The sequence below is a fragment of the Excalfactoria chinensis genome, chromosome 6, assembly GCF_039878825.1.
Source record: "Excalfactoria chinensis isolate bCotChi1 chromosome 6, bCotChi1.hap2, whole genome shotgun sequence".
NCBI classification, from domain to species: Eukaryota; Metazoa; Chordata; class Aves; order Galliformes; family Phasianidae; genus Excalfactoria; species Excalfactoria chinensis.
In genome coordinates, this window is record NC_092830.1 from 34,761,081 (window position 1) to 34,780,429 (window position 19,349).

At 50.8% G+C, this 19,349-nt stretch overlaps 2 protein-coding genes across 5 annotated transcripts in view; both read right to left on the minus strand.

Moving 5' to 3' along the window:
• Window positions 1-11,369, minus strand: part of FAM53B (family with sequence similarity 53 member B) — a 33,909-nt gene extending 22,540 nt beyond the window's left edge. The window contains exons 1-3 of one of the 4 annotated variants that reach the window (XM_072340442.1): window positions 11,228-11,343; window positions 4,932-5,085; window positions 664-868 (exon numbers count right to left, since the gene is read on the minus strand). In XM_072340442.1, coding sequence (XP_072196543.1) covers window positions 664-732 — 69 coding nt within the window. In that variant the 5' untranslated portion in view covers window positions 733-868; window positions 4,932-5,085; window positions 11,228-11,343. Of the gene's footprint in view, window positions 1-663; window positions 869-4,931; window positions 11,082-11,227 lie in introns of those variants that run through there. The other 3 variants (XM_072340446.1, XM_072340445.1, XM_072340444.1) reach the window with 3 other exon arrangements.
• Window positions 11,370-13,593: 2,224 nt separating this feature from the next.
• EEF1AKMT2 (EEF1A lysine methyltransferase 2) lies at window positions 13,594-19,337 on the minus strand. The gene is given in 7 exon segments (XM_072339784.1): window positions 13,594-14,759; window positions 14,761-14,849; window positions 15,248-15,464; window positions 16,300-16,407; window positions 18,203-18,317; window positions 19,035-19,100; window positions 19,223-19,337. Coding segments are annotated over 7 exon segments (690 nt in total). The 5' UTR covers window positions 19,279-19,337; the 3' UTR covers window positions 13,594-14,720.
• Between the last annotated feature and the right edge of the window lie 12 nt (window positions 19,338-19,349).

Genomic DNA, 19,349 nt, shown 5'->3' on the forward strand with positions numbered 1-19,349 from the left:
CAAATGCCCATGTATGGCTGATCCCACCAGATGCTTCCTGAGCATCCTTATCTGCGTCTCCCTGCACAGCACAGTTTTCTGTCCCTTTCCTTTCCAGACTGTGACCATTCGTCCTGCAGGACAGGGGTGAAAACCCCAACAACCCCCCCACCCCTCCCCCGGATGTAACTAGACAGCTCTGCATCACCCTCCACCCCACCACAATGCTGCCTCTTTCAGCATCATTCCCCATTTGCTGCCCCAATTTTTCTGTTACCTGCTCGTTGGGTACGTCTGGGTTTGCATCCCTCTGTGCTGCCAGCAGGACTGTTAGGTAACACAGCCCCGACCTCTCCATCTCCCACTTAATCCTGCTCCCCACTTGCTCATCCTCCTATTAATGATGAGCATCTGTTCACTCCGGGCAAAGCAACTTCTAACCCGTGTTATTCACAGTTTATTCTATCATGCGCTCACTGAAAATGCACATATGCAACAGCCACAGCACTCCAATCATTTACTCATCACCCGCTCTTTGGATATAAACGAGCCCAGCAGAAACCAGTGCAGCACTAGCAAGAAAATCATCTCAAGATCCAACCCCGCAGTGTGAAAAAGCATCCTAAAGCCACACCAAAGCGATGGCAGCAGCAGAGTTGTGAAGCGCGACGTCGCGATGCTTACCAGCTCAGTCCTGCATGTTACAGAGTCAGCACCTTTGTTTTCCCGAGTTTTGGTTAAGATCATCACCATGGTAATGCAGTCCTGCGTCGGAGTCCATCAGAGTCCAGGCAAAGGTCGCTGTCAGCCATACTCTGGCCAAGCTCCTGTTTCAGTGCATTTTCCCCCAGAAGGGCTGAGAGCAGCAGGGGCTGCGGCCGGCGGCTCCCTGCAGGCACAAGGAAGAGGATGAGGTGTCAGGTGAGGTTTGAGGAGCAATCCCTGGCTGGAGTGCGACGGGCAGGCACGGGGTGAAAGGGTTGCCCTAGGAGCAAGGCGAGGAGTATTTATTTTAGGCTCTTAAGCATTGCTGGCGTTCCTGGGCACCCGATTAGCTCGGAGGCGTTTAGTGCAGCAGCACTTGCAGGAGCTGTTGGGAGCACGCAGCGTGCAGGAGGCGTGCCAGGGGAACAGGAGGGTCGCAGGAAGATAAATGCACAGCCCCCCTAATTCTGCTGTTTGAAAAAGGGAACCCGCCAGCCAATCTCAGTATTCACCACTGTCTTCAGTGAGGTTTGGAAGCAAGGACTCGCTGCATCCCCAGAGGCAAACCCTTCGCCTGCAGACGAAGCCATTTCAGCATCATTACCCCTACAGAACCCTCTGGATGCCCCACATCACTCCAATAACTCCCTGATTCCTGTCCCATGCCATGTCGGTAACTCCCTGGTTTCTTAGAAGAACCACAAGGAGCCCATTGGGCAATAAACAAGGCAAAGAGCTGCCTGCAAGGAAGGAGAGGACTCCCTGCCCACAAACCCAACCCATCACACCATGCCTCTTGATCCCTACTTGTTTCCCTGGGGGGTTGAAGCAGTAAATGCTGCACGAGGAGCGCACAGAGGCTGCAAGCACTCACCCCAACCCTACTTCACCTCCTGGCATCCCCTCCCATGCACTCCCCCCCCCCCATGCAAAAGCAGACAGATTGCAATTCAAATCTGATTACAGAAATCAGTGTTTTTCCCAAACCTCCCCTCTAATCCTGTTTCACTATTTTGTTGCCTTGCCGTCAACAAGGCAAACAAACAAAACCACCATTTGCATGATCCGAAGAGCATGAAACACTTATCTTGTAACACGCAGTCAAAACCAAATTGCAGTACTTAAGGACAATATTTGAGAACACGCTGCTAAGTATTAAACCTCATTACAAACTGATAAGGATTTTCTTTCCAGCTTGCAGATAATCTTTTTCATGTTTATTTGGATTAGAGGTTGCGATGGAGTTATGAGTAGCTCATTTAGAGGCCAGCTGGCTGGTAGAGAAATCACCTACTGTGTCTTGTGAGGACAAAGTTCAGCCAGAGTGCAAAGCCAGCATTGAGAATCAATACATTTTGCAAAGATTTACTGCTCCAAGAGGCACGCAGTACAGACTCCAGCTTCTTCTGGGCCATTGGATGCCTTATAATGTACTATTTACTATAGCTTTACCACAAACCCCCGGGCAGCCCAATGTCCACCCAATGGCACGAGTGCTGCCAAAACCTCCAGTGCTACACAGCGGGATCTCTGAAGCCTTTGTGGTGCCCCAGTAACAAGCACGTGGCACCACACAGCACCCCAAGTCCTGCAGGCTCCTCTTCCTATCATCACTAGGGAATGCCACCAGGAATGGCCAACAGGAATGTTCTTCCTGCAATTTCAGCTCCATCAGTAACCATGGCTGAGCCACGGACAGGGCAGGGCTGCCCTTGAGGACATCTAAGCCCACATCTGCCAAAACAGAGCTGATATTACTCAAGGAAACACCATCTGCTGCATGAGCCCTACGTGGGGCCCAGAGCAGGGAGCACTGAGCCCTCTCCCACTGCCACGAGTCCCCCGGGTCACACACCACACCAACTCTGTGCCATTTCTAGCCATCTTCATCACTGGTCCCTGCTTGGGACATGGGGCAAGGATGCTCAGCCACACATTTGTGGTGCTTCAAAGGGCAGTGAGGCCACCACTGGTGAGCAGCCGCGGGGGAAATCCAGATCAAACAAGCAGTCCCAGCAGCCGGGAAGCAGTTAAGCACGTTTTCTTGTTAACAGGATACAATTTCTCCACCAATAATTATCTTTCCCCAAGGTAATGATTAATACCGCTGCAGCAGAGCACTACGCACACCCAGGCATGGAGGTGAACCCGGGCAGCAGCTCCCTGCCTCACTTGGGTGGCAGTGCCCTGCCCACTGCATCCCTCTGGGGACCACCACATCACTGTGCCACAGCCAAAACTTCCCTCTGCAGTGCCCTGCCCCACAGTATCCCACTGGGGCTGTAGGGCAGCACCCATTCACACCGATCTTCCTATGAACGCCGTGCTGTGAGCAGGAAACTGCTGGGTATTTATGGACCGGAGCTTTCCACACATACAGATGCTAATAAAAAGATGCTCTTCAGGGACCATTAATTATTTTAAGGAATGTATTTCCTCATTTGCAATCAGATAAAGGAACTATCTTCATCCTTCAGTCAAGGTTAAGTTTAGACTTGGGCCACAGCCACGGTGTGACACAATCCAGGAGCTTTTTAACCCCCCAGAAGGCTGGAAACTCAAGAGCCTCTTGGGCTTATGGGTTGCCTTGGCATCTCCTTCTGCAGCCAAGACTGCAACAAGAGCACCTCCAACCACCCCACCTGGAGACCCCTGCCCAGTGAGCACACAGATGTGCTTCTATAGGTGTCACTGATTTCAACTAGCAGCTCGGTAGAGATATTAAAGCACAGTAGAGATATTAAAGCAGATCAAGAATTTCCCTTGGCTCATCCCGCAAAGTAAGGTTAAATCGCTATTGCTACCATCAAATTACCATCAAACGATTCTTGTTGCACACGCCATTATTCCACTGCCCACGTGCACTTTTCTGTGGGCACTGCACACCCAAACCTCCCCCAGCCATGTCCTCACTTGCTCTGTGAACCAATGGAGAGCTACCATCACTATTTCTGCCTTAGATTTGCTACCAGCTGGAAGGAATGAAACCCGCACATTTTTACCATCTCACTGTATTACTATTCTGCTATTGTGAATACAGTCACAAAGGTAATTCGTTTCCTTTCTGTTCCTACAGTTGCTCAAACTGTGAATCTCTGTTTCTCACCCTCAAAGCCTCCTATCGTTACCACACACTCACTGCCAGCAAGAAGACGGCAGGACTCTTAGCCCAAAACACAGCACACTAGAGTCAGAGGATTGAACTCTCATCCATAGACTGGAAAAGTAATGCCAACACCAGTGCTATGGCCACAACCACAGAACCATTTGAGCTGGAAGGGACCTCTAAAGACCATCAGGTTCCATCCCCTGCAATGCACAGGGACACCCACAGCTCCATCAGTGCTCAGAGCCCATCCCTTGACCTCAGGTGTCTGCAGGGATGGGCACCACCACCACTCTGGGCAGCCCATGCAGTGCTTCACTACCTCTACCATAGAATCCTTCTTCCTTATATCCAATCTAAATCTCCCTTCTTTTAGTTTGACACCATCTCCCCTTGTCCTATTGCAACAGGAGAAGGAGAAACAAAGGATCCCCTTGCAGACTCTCCTCCTGCTATCCAGATCATGATTTCTTCATGCAAAGCCCCAGCAGGTTGATATTTGCACACAGTCAGGCATGGGCTCACTTCCTCACCGAACTCCTGCAGCCAGGCTGCACAGCGCTCACTGCTCCAAGCCATAAGTCAACACTGACTTTATTTATAAGATTAAACCTCCAATAAAGGTGAATAAAATACCCATCTGCAACGGAACCCCCAGAAAAAGAAAGAAAAGTCACAACCAGGAGGCTCACCACTCCAGTGCCCATCTTGAGGAGCCACATCAGGAACGCAAAACCCAACCATGAGCCACTGTAAATAAGAGGGCCATAGAATATCCTGAGCTGGAAGTGACCCATAAGGACCATCCAGTCCAACTCTTGGCCATGGCCAACATGGCCCATAGTGGACCCCCCCAACCAGGAGCTCCAGATGTACCAAGGTTCTGCCCAACACCATAAACACATCGCTCAGCAAAGAAAAAGCCACCTTCCATCCGACCCCTGCCTCCAAGTGCTCCGTGAAGGACCCTGCCATAAGGTGACACCGAGTCCTGGTGTCTCAAGCCCAAAGCCACGCATCCATCAGGGAGAGCCCGAAATCCAAGTGCTCACCCCCCCCAAAAAAAATCAGCGATTAAGGAAAATTGCACACCATCTAATTGAGTAAAGAAACACCAGTTTTATTGCCCCCTTGCTCTTACGGAATAGGAGTGGCAGGGGAAGGACTCCCTCACAAACAAACGACGGAAAGGGACGGAGAGAAAGGACAGGACAGGGTCAGAGGTGCTTTGTCTCAACATCTCAGCTTGAAGAAAGCAGCGCTGGGCTGTGACTTTGCCTTTTCCTCCCTGGCAACTGGAAAAGAAGAGAGCAAAATTAGTCATTGCAAAGAGCAAACGTGAGGTGAAAAATAAGGGACTGCTGGCACAGAAGGGGTATCTGGATGCGTACAGTGACTGCATGGGGTCCAGTCTGCTGCACGGATCTCATGAATGACAGCAAGTAATGGCAAGAGGAGCCATCCCCAGCACTCAGCCACCTTGGTAGGAAATACCACCAATAATTCTGCATGGTGCCACGCAGGCCATTTAGATATACCCTCTAAAGGATGCCCCGAGCCTGGAGGTGCCCTAGGCCAGCCTAGATGGAACCCTGAGCAGCCTGAGATGTGCCTGATCTCAGGGATGGCAGCCCAGCCCAGGGCAGGGATCTGGAATGGGATGATCTCTGAGGGCCCTTCCAACACAAGCCATCTATCAATTCTATGATTGTACTCTACGATGATATTCATCGGAAAAAGGGTCTGTAAAAATGGCACATTCCCTTTGAGAAAAACCTTCTATCGTTGCCTAATTGCTTATTAGGGGTCAGCTTCTTATTCGGAGCGTATTTCCATGCAAGCCCATGGAGCTGGAGCAATGATGGTCTCTGGAGAAGAGCAGCTAAAGCAGCATCACAGCCCAGCCTGCCAGTCCGAAGAACCAGCTCACCTTTCGATGTCTGTATTTTTCCAATTGTGAGATTTATGACAAGAATTTGCAATGGTCAGTGAGACACTGTGAGTGTTGGCCACGCTCCCAAACGTTGAGGAATTGCTGAACTGAGAACTGCTTTAGCTGCTTAACCTTAACAACCAGGGATGCTGAACAAGGCAGCAGAGCCTAGGTTTGCTTTTAATTACTGCTTGGAATACACTGCTCTAGTAAACAGAAACAAATAAGCCACTTCTTGTTTCTTTCTCACACCGTTTCCCCATATCCAACTTGAAACCTCTGGGTCAGAGATGGTAAACAGGGCCTCACCATGCCATTTTTACAGCCCCACTTCCCAAACGTGAATGATTTCAGGCAGCATGTCAACCCATCTCAATACCTACCTCTGCAGCACGACGTCCACCTACTTACAGCCAGACGTCAAAGCTCCAGGGTGACAAACCTCCAAGGCTCTCAGCCAGCCTTGCTTTGCTTGCTCCGGAGCCCCCAAGCTTCAATATCAACAGCAATGCATTGGTGGCAACCAGAGAACCACGGCACGGCCAACTGCTAGCGAGAGCTTGGGTGTCTTGCAGGGAATCTTGGAACTCCAGCATCATCCTCAGACTTGGGTACCACTAGCAAGGCAGATTTCTCCCTTTTCCAAGGCTGAGCTAGAGCTCTGATTGAGGCTGATGGTCCCTGAAGAACCAGGGTGTTGGAAGTGTCTGGGTTTAAAGCAGGGATACTGGATGTACATGCAACGATGGAGGTGGAACAGCCAGACTTTCTGAGATCTTCTCCTTCCACTCCATCCTTACCAATAAAAGCTCTGAGACTGCAGAGCCTCCAGCAGAAAAACCATCACTCGGGATATTCCAACAATTCAATTAGGCAGACAATATTCTCAGGGTTTGGAATGCTTTCAGCTGGCAGCCTCTGCCTACAGCGTTCATCACCTGTGCCCAACCCATAAGGCAGAAAGAGCCACAGACCCAGTGATGCCACCGCTGTGGTCACACCTCACTGCGGTTCCCATCGCATCATCATCCCTATCTCAGGGGATATCATTCCTCAGCTGGGAAAAAGCCTTTGCAGAGCTTGCTGCCTCTGGAAGACGAACCTTTATGCATCCTCCCAGCAACCAGCAGGCACACTGCAGTGAAATGTTGGTGGCAAGGGATGGACAAAGGAAAAGGGACAGGAATCCTTCGCCCGCACGCGGCCGCTGCCAGCTCGGCTCTCCGGCACGCTGGGAATGAATTTCCCAGCCCTGCATCTTACATAAATCTCCTTAACACACAGGGAGCCAAACATCTGCGAGTTGTCTGAATTAGCGTGAATTTGGCAGACCGAACAGCAAACTTGCATCGCCCCGCAGCCTTCGGATTCCTTGTTTTTCCTCGGGTTCATTAAATACACCACAATCTGTTAGCAGAAGACGGCTCCTACGTGCGCGAGCTGCCAAGGAGCCGATGTGGGGAGCACATCCCACGGCAGCCCCTGAATGCTGTGTCCAGAAGGGAGAATCGTAGGATGGCTCGGGTTGAAAGGGACCTCAAGGATCACCCGGTCCCAACCCTTCACTGCGGGCATAGCTGCCAACCACTAAATCAGGCACTAGATCAGGTTGCCAAGGGCCCAATCCAACCTGGCCCCAAGAGGGATAGGGCACACACAACCTCTCTGGGCAGGACTGGGCTCTCCTGGGGTCAGCCATCCCCCATGGGCACAGCACAACCCTGCTGGTGTGGGACACCGAGTGTCTGCCATCACAGAGCTCCATAAGCACCAATGTAAAGGCAGGACGGTGACATTTTGTGACAAGGATTGGAGCTGGATGCTTTGCCAACCCTCAAAGGGAGCCTTTCTGTAGGAGGAAGGAGGCAAAGCAAACACCCGCTCGTGGCATTTACTCGTTTCATCAAAGCCAAGCAGCCCCTGAATGCTCCCGACAGCATTTCCAGGGAGCCATTCAGGAGAGCTGGGACTTGGGGTCCAGCCGGTGTTTTTAATATCTCAGGGAGACGTTCACAAAGCTGGAATAATACCCATCTGTTACTCCAACACACGCTCAGTTCCCATAAGGTGTCAGCAACACGTATAGCCCAAACCTGGCGCAGCTCCGGCTCTCTGCACAGTCCTGCTGGATGGGGCGGGATGCTGTGAGCCTGGGGGTGCAGGATGGGATGCTCCCCACTACTGCTGGCACTACAGAAGCCCCAATCCCTCTGTCTGTCCCTGAGGAAATAGGAAAAATGGCCCGGCAGCAAATGGAAACGAAAGCCACGTCTGGTGGTGTTTGAGCTGGCACCAACACCAGCCAACAGGACGGGTGCAATTCCCTTCCCACCAGGCGCCAAGTCATTTACAACAGCGTGAATGCACAGTAAAAGGAAAAAAATATATACATTCATTTTTCCTCCCAGAGTCTCCAGCAGCTGGACACTCTCCATACACCCCCTTTCCTCCCACCCTGCGGGCATAAATCAGGGGGAAAGGCAATGCCCCTGCGCCCCAAGGACCGGAGGCAGCAGGGACCACACAGCCCCCTCCCCAAACGCCATGCTGGGGACTGACCGCATCCCACGTTGGCTCCCCAGCTGGTAGGAAGGCACTGGGCCAGGAGTTTTGCCAGCACACAAATGGCAATGGATGGCCTGGTACAAACGGAGCATCTCATGGAGAAATGCTGCACTCCTGAACAGAGGCAGGACTAACAGCTCCTGGAACACGGAAACCGGGGCACGGTCCCCAGCATCACGGCACCACTTTCAAATGCACGGGACTGCAATTCAATGCTGAGTTCTGTCTTTTGGATGGTGTTTTATCACAGTTTCCAACCTCCCATGGTAACCCCTCTTCTTCACCCCTTCTCTGCTCTCCTTTTTTGAGAGGAAGATGTTCTTTCTGGCATCGGCAGTTGGAGAAACAGAAATGGGAGCAGAAGTGCGCAAAGAAACAAAGCGGTGGCGAGCAGAGAGGTAGAAAACACAATACAATGGGGGCAGACGATGGCAATAATAAAACATCCCCCTCACGGAGGGAAGGACATCAGTAATGATGCAGAAAGGGGACAGTCAATGGATATTTTAGTGCTGTATGCAGGAGAGAGCAGAGCGATGGCTGCGCCTGTCACCAGCAGTGAGCCAGGGTGATGTTAAGCAGCAGGCACTAAATATAGAGCTTTCTTAAACACTGGCTCCAAATAATTTACACCTCCAGCCTTCACGGGGCCACACCGCAGCTCCCATGGCATCAGCAGCCCCATGAAGAGCCAGGGACTTCCAGCAAAGCTTGCAGTGTTTGACTCATCCCAACAGCGGGGAGGAACGGCACAAAGTGGCCCTTCTTGACCCCTTCTCAAAGCCAATGATTCATATAAGACCTGCAGGGGACCCGGCTTTCTACCAACAGCACAACATAGAAGTGGGAGCGTGGGTGCCTCGGTGCCCAAACGGAGCCACTGGGAGCTGCAGATCTTCATTAACCACAATGCTTTCAGCCTGGGAAGCACCATCCGCAGCACTGAACTTCAATTATAACACAACTGATGGGCCAATAAAGAGATCATCTTTTCTCTGAACCAGCAGAGAAGCTACAAAAAGCGAATGTGGATGCTTGTCATGCTTTCTGCATCTCCCCAAAACCAAGAGCAATTCTGTATGTCAATGAACACACGACACTACTCTTCAGTTTTCAATGGGGGCTGATGATGGAAGATCTACGTGTCTCCAGCTTGTGCTATCACAGCCTGCAACAGCAGAACAAGCCCTGGCTGGGGAAGTGGGTCTCTCCAAAGGCATCCAACCCATCAGATGTAGAGAAACAAAACAGCCCGGGGACCTCTGGTCACTGCCCCAGAGCCACGTTCTGCACTGCTGGCTGAGCAAACGGCCGGGCACCAGCAGACTGCAGGCTTGGAGCGTGACCTTGGAAAAGCAAAGTCCTTTCTCATAAACAAGGCACACCGACAGAGCACAGAGCCAGAGCTCTGCGGCCAAGCAGCACGAACCCCAACGAGGCAGTGCAGGCACAGGGCTGTACCCCATCACCACCAGCAGCACGCCATGGGTTTGGGAACAAGGACAGCACCAGGGGATGGAGGAAAAGGGTGAAAAACGGCACCAGAGGAGGGGATTAGGTGTCACCCTGCAACACCTGATAGCATCTCTCTACCTGCAGTACTTGTAATGCACAGGTCACTTCGTACCCATGCTAACAAGCACAGTTTGCAATCGGCTTCCAGCGCAATCACCACTTGGCTTCCTAGGCTGGAATTTACCCGAACATGGGGGGATTGGGGCAGTGCTCCCCTCCTGCCTGCACAGCTGGGTGCTGGGGAGGGTTCTATGGGCTGTCAGACCCCACCAAAGGAGCTCCGAGACCATCGTGGTGGAAAATCCCCTCCTCTGGTGGGCTGAGCTTTCCCAGGGCTGCGAGCATCTCTGCTCTGCTGCCAATTAGCACTCATTAGGAGTGCTTCCAGCTCCTGCCAGCCCTGCTATTTGGGGGGGGTGGGGAGAAGGAACGCACCCACCCTGCACTTCTCAGCCTGGGGTGTCCTCTCCCAACGAGCAAGGAAAAAAAAAGCCAAACCCGGTATTACTAGAAAGAAAAACGAGGAGGAACATCATTCCCGTCACTGCGTTTACCTATCTGCATATTTACACACACAGTTATTTACCCACGTAGCCACACTTGAAAATCAGCCTCAATCAGCGCTGGATCAGCGCCACAACCCGCACGACTGCCGCGTACAGCCCCGATCTCACCCGCAGACGCTCTTCACGGCTTTACGTGCAAAGGAACGTTTGGGACGGGGCAGGCTGAGCCCCCGCAGCAGCTCATTGCTCCGACCGCCCCTCCCCGCTCTGCATCCACCCCGGAGGGAACGGAGCCCGAACGCGACGATCCCAACTCAGCCGGGGCTCGGCGCGTTGCTGCCGGCGGTTCTCGGGGACGCGGTCGGGATGTTGGGATGCTCCCGGCTGAGGGTTCCGCACCGCCTGCCCCAGCTCGGGGCTACCCGGGTAGTTTGAACCTGTCGGAAGGCGCTTCGGGGATGGATAAGGAAAGCAGGAGCATCTGCTGGCGGTTACGAACTGCAGCTCGGTCTGTTTCATAACCAATGACGCTCAGTTTGGACTCGGCGCATTTCCTCGGGGGTGGCTGCGCTGCCAAGTGTCAGCGGATCACGCCCGGCTCGCACCCCCAGGCCCGGCACCCCGCTGCTCTCAGCCCCGCGCCGGGATCGGGGCCGGCCCCCCCCGCGCTGACACCGCGCCGAGCATCGCTGCGGGCCCGCACGGAGCACAGCACGTGTCCGGGAGCCGCGGGGGTGGCGAACGCTCGCTCAGGGAACGCGAAACTTGCGAGGACGAGCCGTCCCCCCGCCCCCCCCAGGCCGTGCTCCCGCACACCCCCCATCGCCACCGCTGCCCTTTGTCCACCGCCCCCGGGACGACGTTGCGACCACCCCCCCCCCCCCCGGGCTGACAGCGCGGCGCAGCCCCGGCTCTTACCGTGGTGGCGGCGCGGCGGCGCGGCCCGGCCGGGGCCGGCTGTGGGCACCGCTCCGAGCCGCGCTCCCTCCCTCCTGCCGCCGCCGCCGTGCTGCGGGCGGGGAGGGCGGAGGAGGAGGAGAGGAGGAGGAGGAGGGAGGAAATGCGCTTGTCACTTCCTGAGCGGGGCCGGCACGGAGGCGAGGCCCGGCCCGCACCTGCGGAGCTCCGCGCCCGCCGCCCCTCGGCTCTGCCCCGCGGCCGCCCCCGGAACGGCCCCGCCGCGCCCCGTGCCCGGGCTCCGCTTCCCCGCCGCCGCCCGCGGAGCGCCCGGAGAGGAGCACGGCGGGGGAGCGCCGCCACCACGCTCCCCGCGGGCACGGGCACCGCGCGGGGCGCTCGGGACGCGTGCTCGGGGCCGGCGGCTCCATCGGGCGGCAGAGAGCGCCTCCTGCCGGCACACGGCGGAAGAGACCCGGCCCCCGCCGCCTGCAGCCTCCTCTCCGGCTGCCCAGGGAGCTGCGTCCCTTGGCGTACCCTGGGCAGCCCGGTCCCGAGGTTGGTTTATCGGCTGGCAGCTTTGCTCGAGTTAATAACCGAATGATCTTTGAGGTCCCTTCCGATCCAAGCCCTTCTACTACAAGCTCCTCCATCCCACTTAAACGATGTGCTTTAATGATCAAGTATATTCAGTAACAATGAAAATAAAACATTTGCAAAGCTCCTTTTGCACAACTTTGGGAATCAAGTCTGAATAGAGTTGGTACGGTTTCCCAGCTGAACGTTTAGCAATCAAGCTTGCAGGATAATTGAATCCATCCCCGTGGCAGCCCTTGCAGCACAGGGCTGGGCTCCAAGAGCCGAGGCTGCTTTCTGTCTGCTTCCACAGCTCAGTCCAAGCACAGCATTGCTCACCTCTCGTCCCTCCGTGCTGTCAGACACTGGCTGGCTGCATGCAGCGTCCTCAATGCAGGGATCTATTTTCCACGTCTCTGTAACACAACCGATGCATTCTATCTCAGCGTACCTTAACAAGGAGAGCTGGTACCCTACGTCAGCTACAAAAAGCAAGTGTAGATTGGTCCCATCTCTGCTGGGCCTGCGATGCTGTCCATGCGCACCCAGCCATTCAATAGGCTGCACTGAAGCAGTGTCTGTTAGCCCTGCTTTCCAGCACAAGTGTACGCACTTGCTGTTATCCAGAATGTATATGGCTAAAGCAAGCGGTCTGTTTACTTTCCATTAACCTAGAAATCAGCTCATTTCAAGCTATACTGTTACCTAACAAATGGAAATGAAGCCACGGCTTGGCTTTCCCCCTGTATCAAATAAAACCAGCGTTCCTTTCCCTCCTCCATCTCCAGGCTGTAACGGTTCATCCCTTCTCCACCGATAGCCCCAACATGTATTTCACAGCTGATGATCCCATACATTAAAATGCTTAATGGGTCCATGCAGTAAAAGACGGGAATACAGACTGCAGTGCTGTTGACTCTTTGCTCCTTAGGGAGCAATGACCATTACATGAAAATACTTCCATATAAATAGCAGCTTGGTCACCAAGAAGGAAGTCAAGGAGCAAGGCAACATTATTCTTTCTTCTGAATCTTCTGTGCTCATTCATTTGTGTTACAGCTTCCACGTCTGGCATTTCCCACTTCTTCACTTATAGTGACACGATTATAGGAGTAGTTTTTACTTCGAGAAAGTGCTGTGATGCTGAAAGCACAAAGGCTTTTTGTCTTGAGAAGCTATTTACCCTTATGCTTTAACTCAGTTCCATTCCACCTGTAAAGACAGGCCTTCTTCGATCAATACTTCTTTCATTAATTTCACTTGGTCTCCTCTTTCAGGTATTTCATCCTGACAGGTCACTTCCCCACTACAACCCATAAAAATCACTAGAGCCGCACATACTGCAAACCCCCAGCTTAGAAGATGAGATCTCTGCCCTCGTCTTGAGGTTGAAATGCTTAAGGAGAATGGCAGAGACTTCATTTCAAAGCAGTGGATCCTTCTGGAGGACAGTGGTTGACACCGCCCTTTCCTTTCCAGTCTATCCAGGCATCTCATTGAGCTTGGAATCTGGCTCATGAAGCCAGGTGCAAAGCCCAGCAGCACTCAGGGAATGGCAGCCTTTGGCATGCTGTAGATCAACAAAGGAACACAATCCCTCTCTGTCCTGCCTACCTTTCACACACAGCTATTCACAGCTCCATAAAGGTATGCTGGCCCTGCAGCGCCATCCAACCTAAACTCGGGGCTACAGAAAAAGCTGCTTGAGATCCAGGGATGGTGTTCATTTTACTACCCACAAATCTCGTATATGACAGAGAAATCACAAGAAAAATCTCCAGAGAGAAACACAACAGGAGCAGAGCGCGTTTCAAATGCTGTTTTTACTCTCCTGTAGTTTAGCTTTGCAGCTGACACCAAAAGTCACACAACTGTGTATCCATGCTGATATCCACCTTTATGAACCACCGCAAAGCTCTCCAAACCGCAAGCAAAGCCTCACTGCTCCTAACTCAAAACTCTTTCACTTGGTGCCACTCTGTTTTGTCTGTTCCCCGTCCTTCCTTCCCATAGCACCACCTACCTGCAGGCTCAGTCTTTGTGAGAAGCTGACAGGCTCAGGAACTGGGCCTCAAACCTGCCCTAAATCCCATTGATCTCACAGAGTGTGAATTTATAGGTGAGCTCCTCTTCCTTACGCAACTAAAATCTATCCTGAGAAATTCAATGGAAGGCATACGGTCTTTTGTTGGCTCTTAGGACATCATTATATAGCAAATTAGTAATGGAAGAGGCATATGTCACATGCTAGTGAGATTATAATGTCACACCTTTCTATAATGATGGGATCAGTGGAGGTCAGTTATGAAGCAAACCCACATTCCCACAGGTGAGATATGTAAAAGCACTCAATGGTCGGCCTCTGTGGGGCAAGAGTCAAGTTATTTCAGTGGAGGCAGAACTACACTTAGACCCAGAACTTCTGAACTTACAGCACTGTCTGGTCTTTTTTTTTGCAAGACTTTCAGCTTTTATATTCATTCTCCTCCTTAACAGTTACGTTCACGTTTACCTATGGCAAAAATAAAAGGTCCAACACCTCCATCTCAACAGCTTGTTTCCAATTACACCGCAACAGAGAAATGAGATTTGCATTGCAGAACACCTCTGCTTCTATTGGTCACTGATTACCAATCCAGAAATTAAACACCAGATAATCTTTATATTCCTAATGCAAACATCACTCAGCTATCTCAGCCAATGCTTAAAATGACTTATTTGTCTCTCTCAAACTTGCAGCTTCCCTGAAAGACGTGAGGTTGTAGCAAGGACAAACTTTACAGGCGAGTTATGCAAAGCTGTTATGTTTCTAGGGCAATGTTTTATAGCCCCGTAGAGTTCCATACATAGCATTTAACTGTGTACTCAAATAACATTTATTTACACACGTGTCTGAGCTTTGCTGTCAGGCTTACTTTAAAGTTCAGACTTTTCTCAGCTAATCTAATTCATCCAAGATGGACGCTCTCCCTTTTTTTCCTTCGGAAAACCAACGCTGTTACGCTGTTTCCAATTCTTCCTCCAAAGCAAAACTTGGGTGTTGGCAGCTCCTCCATGATTTCGAATCCTGCCAGAGAGAAATTAAAATGTTTTTATTACAACCAAGTCATTTTATTCTCCTCTTGGACAAACCTTTTCCAAACCATTCTTTATTCGTCCAGAAAACTTGCCTGTTACTTTGTTAATTCCACAGGACTGTATTGTTACACTGCACTACTGCTTTATGCAGCTGAAATCATTCCATGGGTAATAAAAATCTCAGATGGCTGAATCACACAAATTAATATCAGAAAAGTTGATGACTTGCCAGTGATTTGAGTTCCCCAGAGGCCAAAGAGGAGTTTATTCATCTTTTTACTACCTTTGTCTTATCCTGACCTGAGAAAACACGTTAACACAGACACGAAAATCTACCCACTGCACCCTTAACTCAATGATAGGTTGGCAAATGGTTCAGCTGCTCACCTTCTCTGAACTCATTCAGCAGCTCCTCCTTGGTCCAGTTGCAAGATGTTATGAGGAAAAAGCCCTCTGGCTTCAATGCACTGCAGAGAGATCTCACATACTGCTTCCTCTTTCCGACTGCATTGTCAGGATTCAGGCTCACAGCATCAAAAGTCCCCTTGTCAATACAGATCTGAAATCCCGACAGCTCAGCTGATGGAACCAGGAAGTCTTCTACCTAAACCAGAAGTCTACAACTGTGAAAACAATCTTCTGCTCAGGAGCTCCTGAAACTTTAATGCAAACCAGTGCTTTAATACCAAAAGCCTCAAACTTGGCAATAGGAAAGGGTAAGGCGAAGTTACAATGCCACATCAGCTTCTTTGCTCTCTACCTATGACATAATAATCTACCTGCTATAAAGCCCACATATATAACCATTCATCTAAGGCTCAAGCTAACACATCTGGGAGTTCATTCTTGAAGTCATTATTTGTACTGGTTTCCTAGATGCCGTGTGCTAGGTCCTGTACAAATACAGAAGACAAGACAGTGCCTGCTAAAAAGAGATCGCAGTTGAGATACAAGAATAGAGACATCAAAGGGATAAAGAGCTGGCAGGGAAAAGCACAGCAGAGGAACACTGTGACAGAATGGCTGTGGCTGGAAGGGATCTCTGGAGGTCAACTGGTCACCCCTACTTGCCTCCCAAACTCCCTGCTGCACAGCTACCGGCAGGGATTCCTTCCCATAAGGATTCAGTCTTGTCTTAAAGCTAACATTCAGACTATATCAGCTTAAATACAGAGCTTGTCAAGTGGCTTCCTGCTCTTCTGTTCCCTGCGAGAAGCATGGACAGCTTTTGACTGCTACAGACAACGAGATAAACCACCGATCTTCCTGGAAACACAGATTTATTTGGTTAGAGTTCTCGTACAAGGTATAAAACACAAATGAATTTCAAAATACATCATTAATATATTACAGTGAATGCACCTGAATATCAAGTAGGTCACTAAACCTTGGGGTCAGTTGCTTTCAATTTCCTTTACAAAGATCCTCTCAACACTTACCAGTAATTTAATGTTAGACATCCCTTCTTTCTCCCTTACTTTTTCTGAAAGTTGTATTGCAGAAGGTGAGTAATCAATCCCAGTGAGGTTAGTGAAGCCATTTCTTGCCTAGATAGAAGCAGAGAATCTTAATCTGTGCTAGCAGATGTCTATTCCTATGCTCTATAACTCACCCTCCCCCCTTTTAATCAGGAGGAAAAAAAAAGGAAACAACAACAAAGAAACGCAATCCGGAACCTTTATTTCTGCTTTTATTCTCATTTTTATTTGTTATCACCACCAGAGCCAAACAGCCAAGGGAACAGACTGCAGTAACCCCGTATCTGCCTGCTATCTCATCAGAAGAACTGCTGACTGAAAGCTGGTTGGTGCCAACAAGTGGGAAACTGAGGAGGACTGTCAAAAACTCTGGAGGGAAATAAGCTCTTATCTGTACCAGAAGCACCTCCAAACCAGGAATGTTCTGTGATGAGAACATGCCAATGCCAGATGCTTCTTTAACACACATGAGACCGAGCCAATATAAGTAATATATTTTATTAATACAGAAAAAACAGTGTAAAACTTCCATTTTTCTGCTTTTTTCATGCTAACGTCTATCTCAATGCAACTATTTGCATGCACTGAGGTCCTTGTATCACTGATTATCAGGCAGGTTGCGAACCACATAAAAGAGCACATAGACGCTTTCTGCTGACTTTGAACTAGATGACAATAACCCAGTTCATCCAGCTCAGACAACAAGAGCCTAGCAACCCTTTTGCATAGCAGATGGGCTCACACGCCTCTCATCAGCTGGAGCTGGGTACCTGGGAGCAGGGTGGTAACACATTTGCATTCCCAGGTAGGAGCAGATCTGGCTGTTGTGGGTCAGCCCACCTGGCTGGCTCCAAACCTAGCAGGAAAAGCTATGAAGAGCGACGGCCTTACAGCCAGCTGCAGACAGAATGGCAGGGGGGGTAGAGGTTGTTGTTTTCTGAATAGCAAGGCATTAAGCAACCTGCTACCTGTCTACTCCTTCCGAAGGCCAATACCTCAACAGCAAAGAGAACCACGTTTCTTAAAAGTCCTTCCTCCTTCTAGCAGCCCCTCAGTCCATGTGAGTGCAGTGCTAGCCAGCTGTTCTTCATTGAGGACTAATTTCAGCTAAACACAAAGACCGTGTTGTTTGCATTTGATGAAGAACAGCATATTGCTTAGGCTTCTGCCCACGTTCCTCCCCAGAGCTCCAAGAGCAAACCAAGCTTCCTGAGATGCCTGTGCTGAAGGCCTGGGGGTGGAAGCGTAGTTTCCACAACAGCTCCTCTGTTTGGAAACGAAGAGCTTGAGTCACTTCAGGGAGTTTCCATTCACTCCTATAGTCACTGGGGCAGAGAAGGAAAGTTTAAGGATAAACAACATTAAATGCTGCTAAACCTGTATGGCTTGACTTCATATGGACAGGAAGGGATCATTCACTCCAGTGCCAAACATGCGTTACAAACCCGACCTCGACTTCCATTCAGTTTCTGTTGTAACTAATGGAACCAACTGAGAACGTTGGAAATAGGAGCTACTACAGCAACTAAGCTTCCTTCTTTACCAATTCTGCAGTAATATTATAGCAAAGGATGCAGTCAAAACCATGATGAAAGGATTACTGTGGCTGCAAATCACCTTGCATCACTCGGTAACATTATCGTAACACTTCAGAACCTGTCTGGTAAGGGGTTTCCACCCTGGTGTAGAAATGGATGCTTCTTAAAGCACTAACAAGTATTCAAAGCGTTTACATGGCCTACTTGGTTGTGATCATTTTCTGCATCAAAATTAAGCAGGATAGTCAGAACTGAGGATGGACAAGGAGAACTGAGTTCTGAGCACCGATTCTGTTAGAAAAGCAGAAACTTTGCAGTATACTAACCAATTCAATCAGTAAAACCCCATTCCCAGTTCCAATGTCAAGCACAGAGCTGTCAAGGGGCACCTTCTGTTTCTCCAACCACCTGATTATGCGAACCATGCTTTCTTCTCCAAACCTGTTAGGAACAAGGGCTCAGGTAATCAAGCTAGCAAAGACACAAGCAGCACAACAAACGCATTTCTTTGCTCCCCAGCTTCTGCAGAGCCTCTCTTATTGAAGCACTTGCCTAACAACTGACTCAGCTCATATTCCATGTCTGCTTTAAGTATATATGAATCAAATAACAGAACGGTTTGGCTTGGAAGAGACCTTAAAGGTCACCTAGCTGCCATTCCCTGCTGTGGGCTGGGTGCCCAGGGCCCATCCACAGACATGGGCACCTGCAGGGATGCAGTACTTGCAGCTCTGGGGGCAGTGCCAGGCTTCAGTGTCCATCGAGTGAATGATTTCTTACTAATTTCTGATCTAATCCTCGTTCAGCTTCCAGCTGTTCCCCATCGTCCTATCAGACTAAGTATAAAGTCAGTCCTGCTTATAAGCTCCGTTCAAGCACTGTAACTGACACACCACCTTCGGAAGGCAAAGCCCTCTGTATGTTGTGCGAGAAGACAGCACGGGCAACTTACCTACTGACACCTGAACTCAGTGATAAAACGAGAACTTCTGAGTACAACAGACCGTACCTACCAGCTCAATGTCTGCCAGGACAGCTGTGTAAGCACAGCTTAGCAATTGACATTGCAAAGCCGGTCCCCTTTAGAAACAAACAGCAGGTACGGTCAGTCCGGAATTGGTTTCATTACCAGATTTCAGGCAGAGTTGGTTTCATTACCAGATTTCCCCAGCGTCTCCCGTCTCCTGAAAAGCTCGCAGCTCTCTCTCATACGCCGCATCCCAGCTACAGCAAGGGGGAGAAAGGGGAGAAAGGAAGAGACTGAGCCCACTTCACAGCCGAAACCAAACGGCTTCGAGAAGGCCAGGCGCTCCCGGTACCTGCCGTGCCCTCAGCCCAGCACTCACTGCGGCCTGGTGCCCAGCGCTGAGGGGGCGAAGGGCTCCTCCCCGCCGGCCGCCATGTCCGCCCGGAAGCGCGGCGCCCCCACAGAGCGCGGCTGGCGCAGGGCGCGGGGTGATGGCGCCGCCCTAG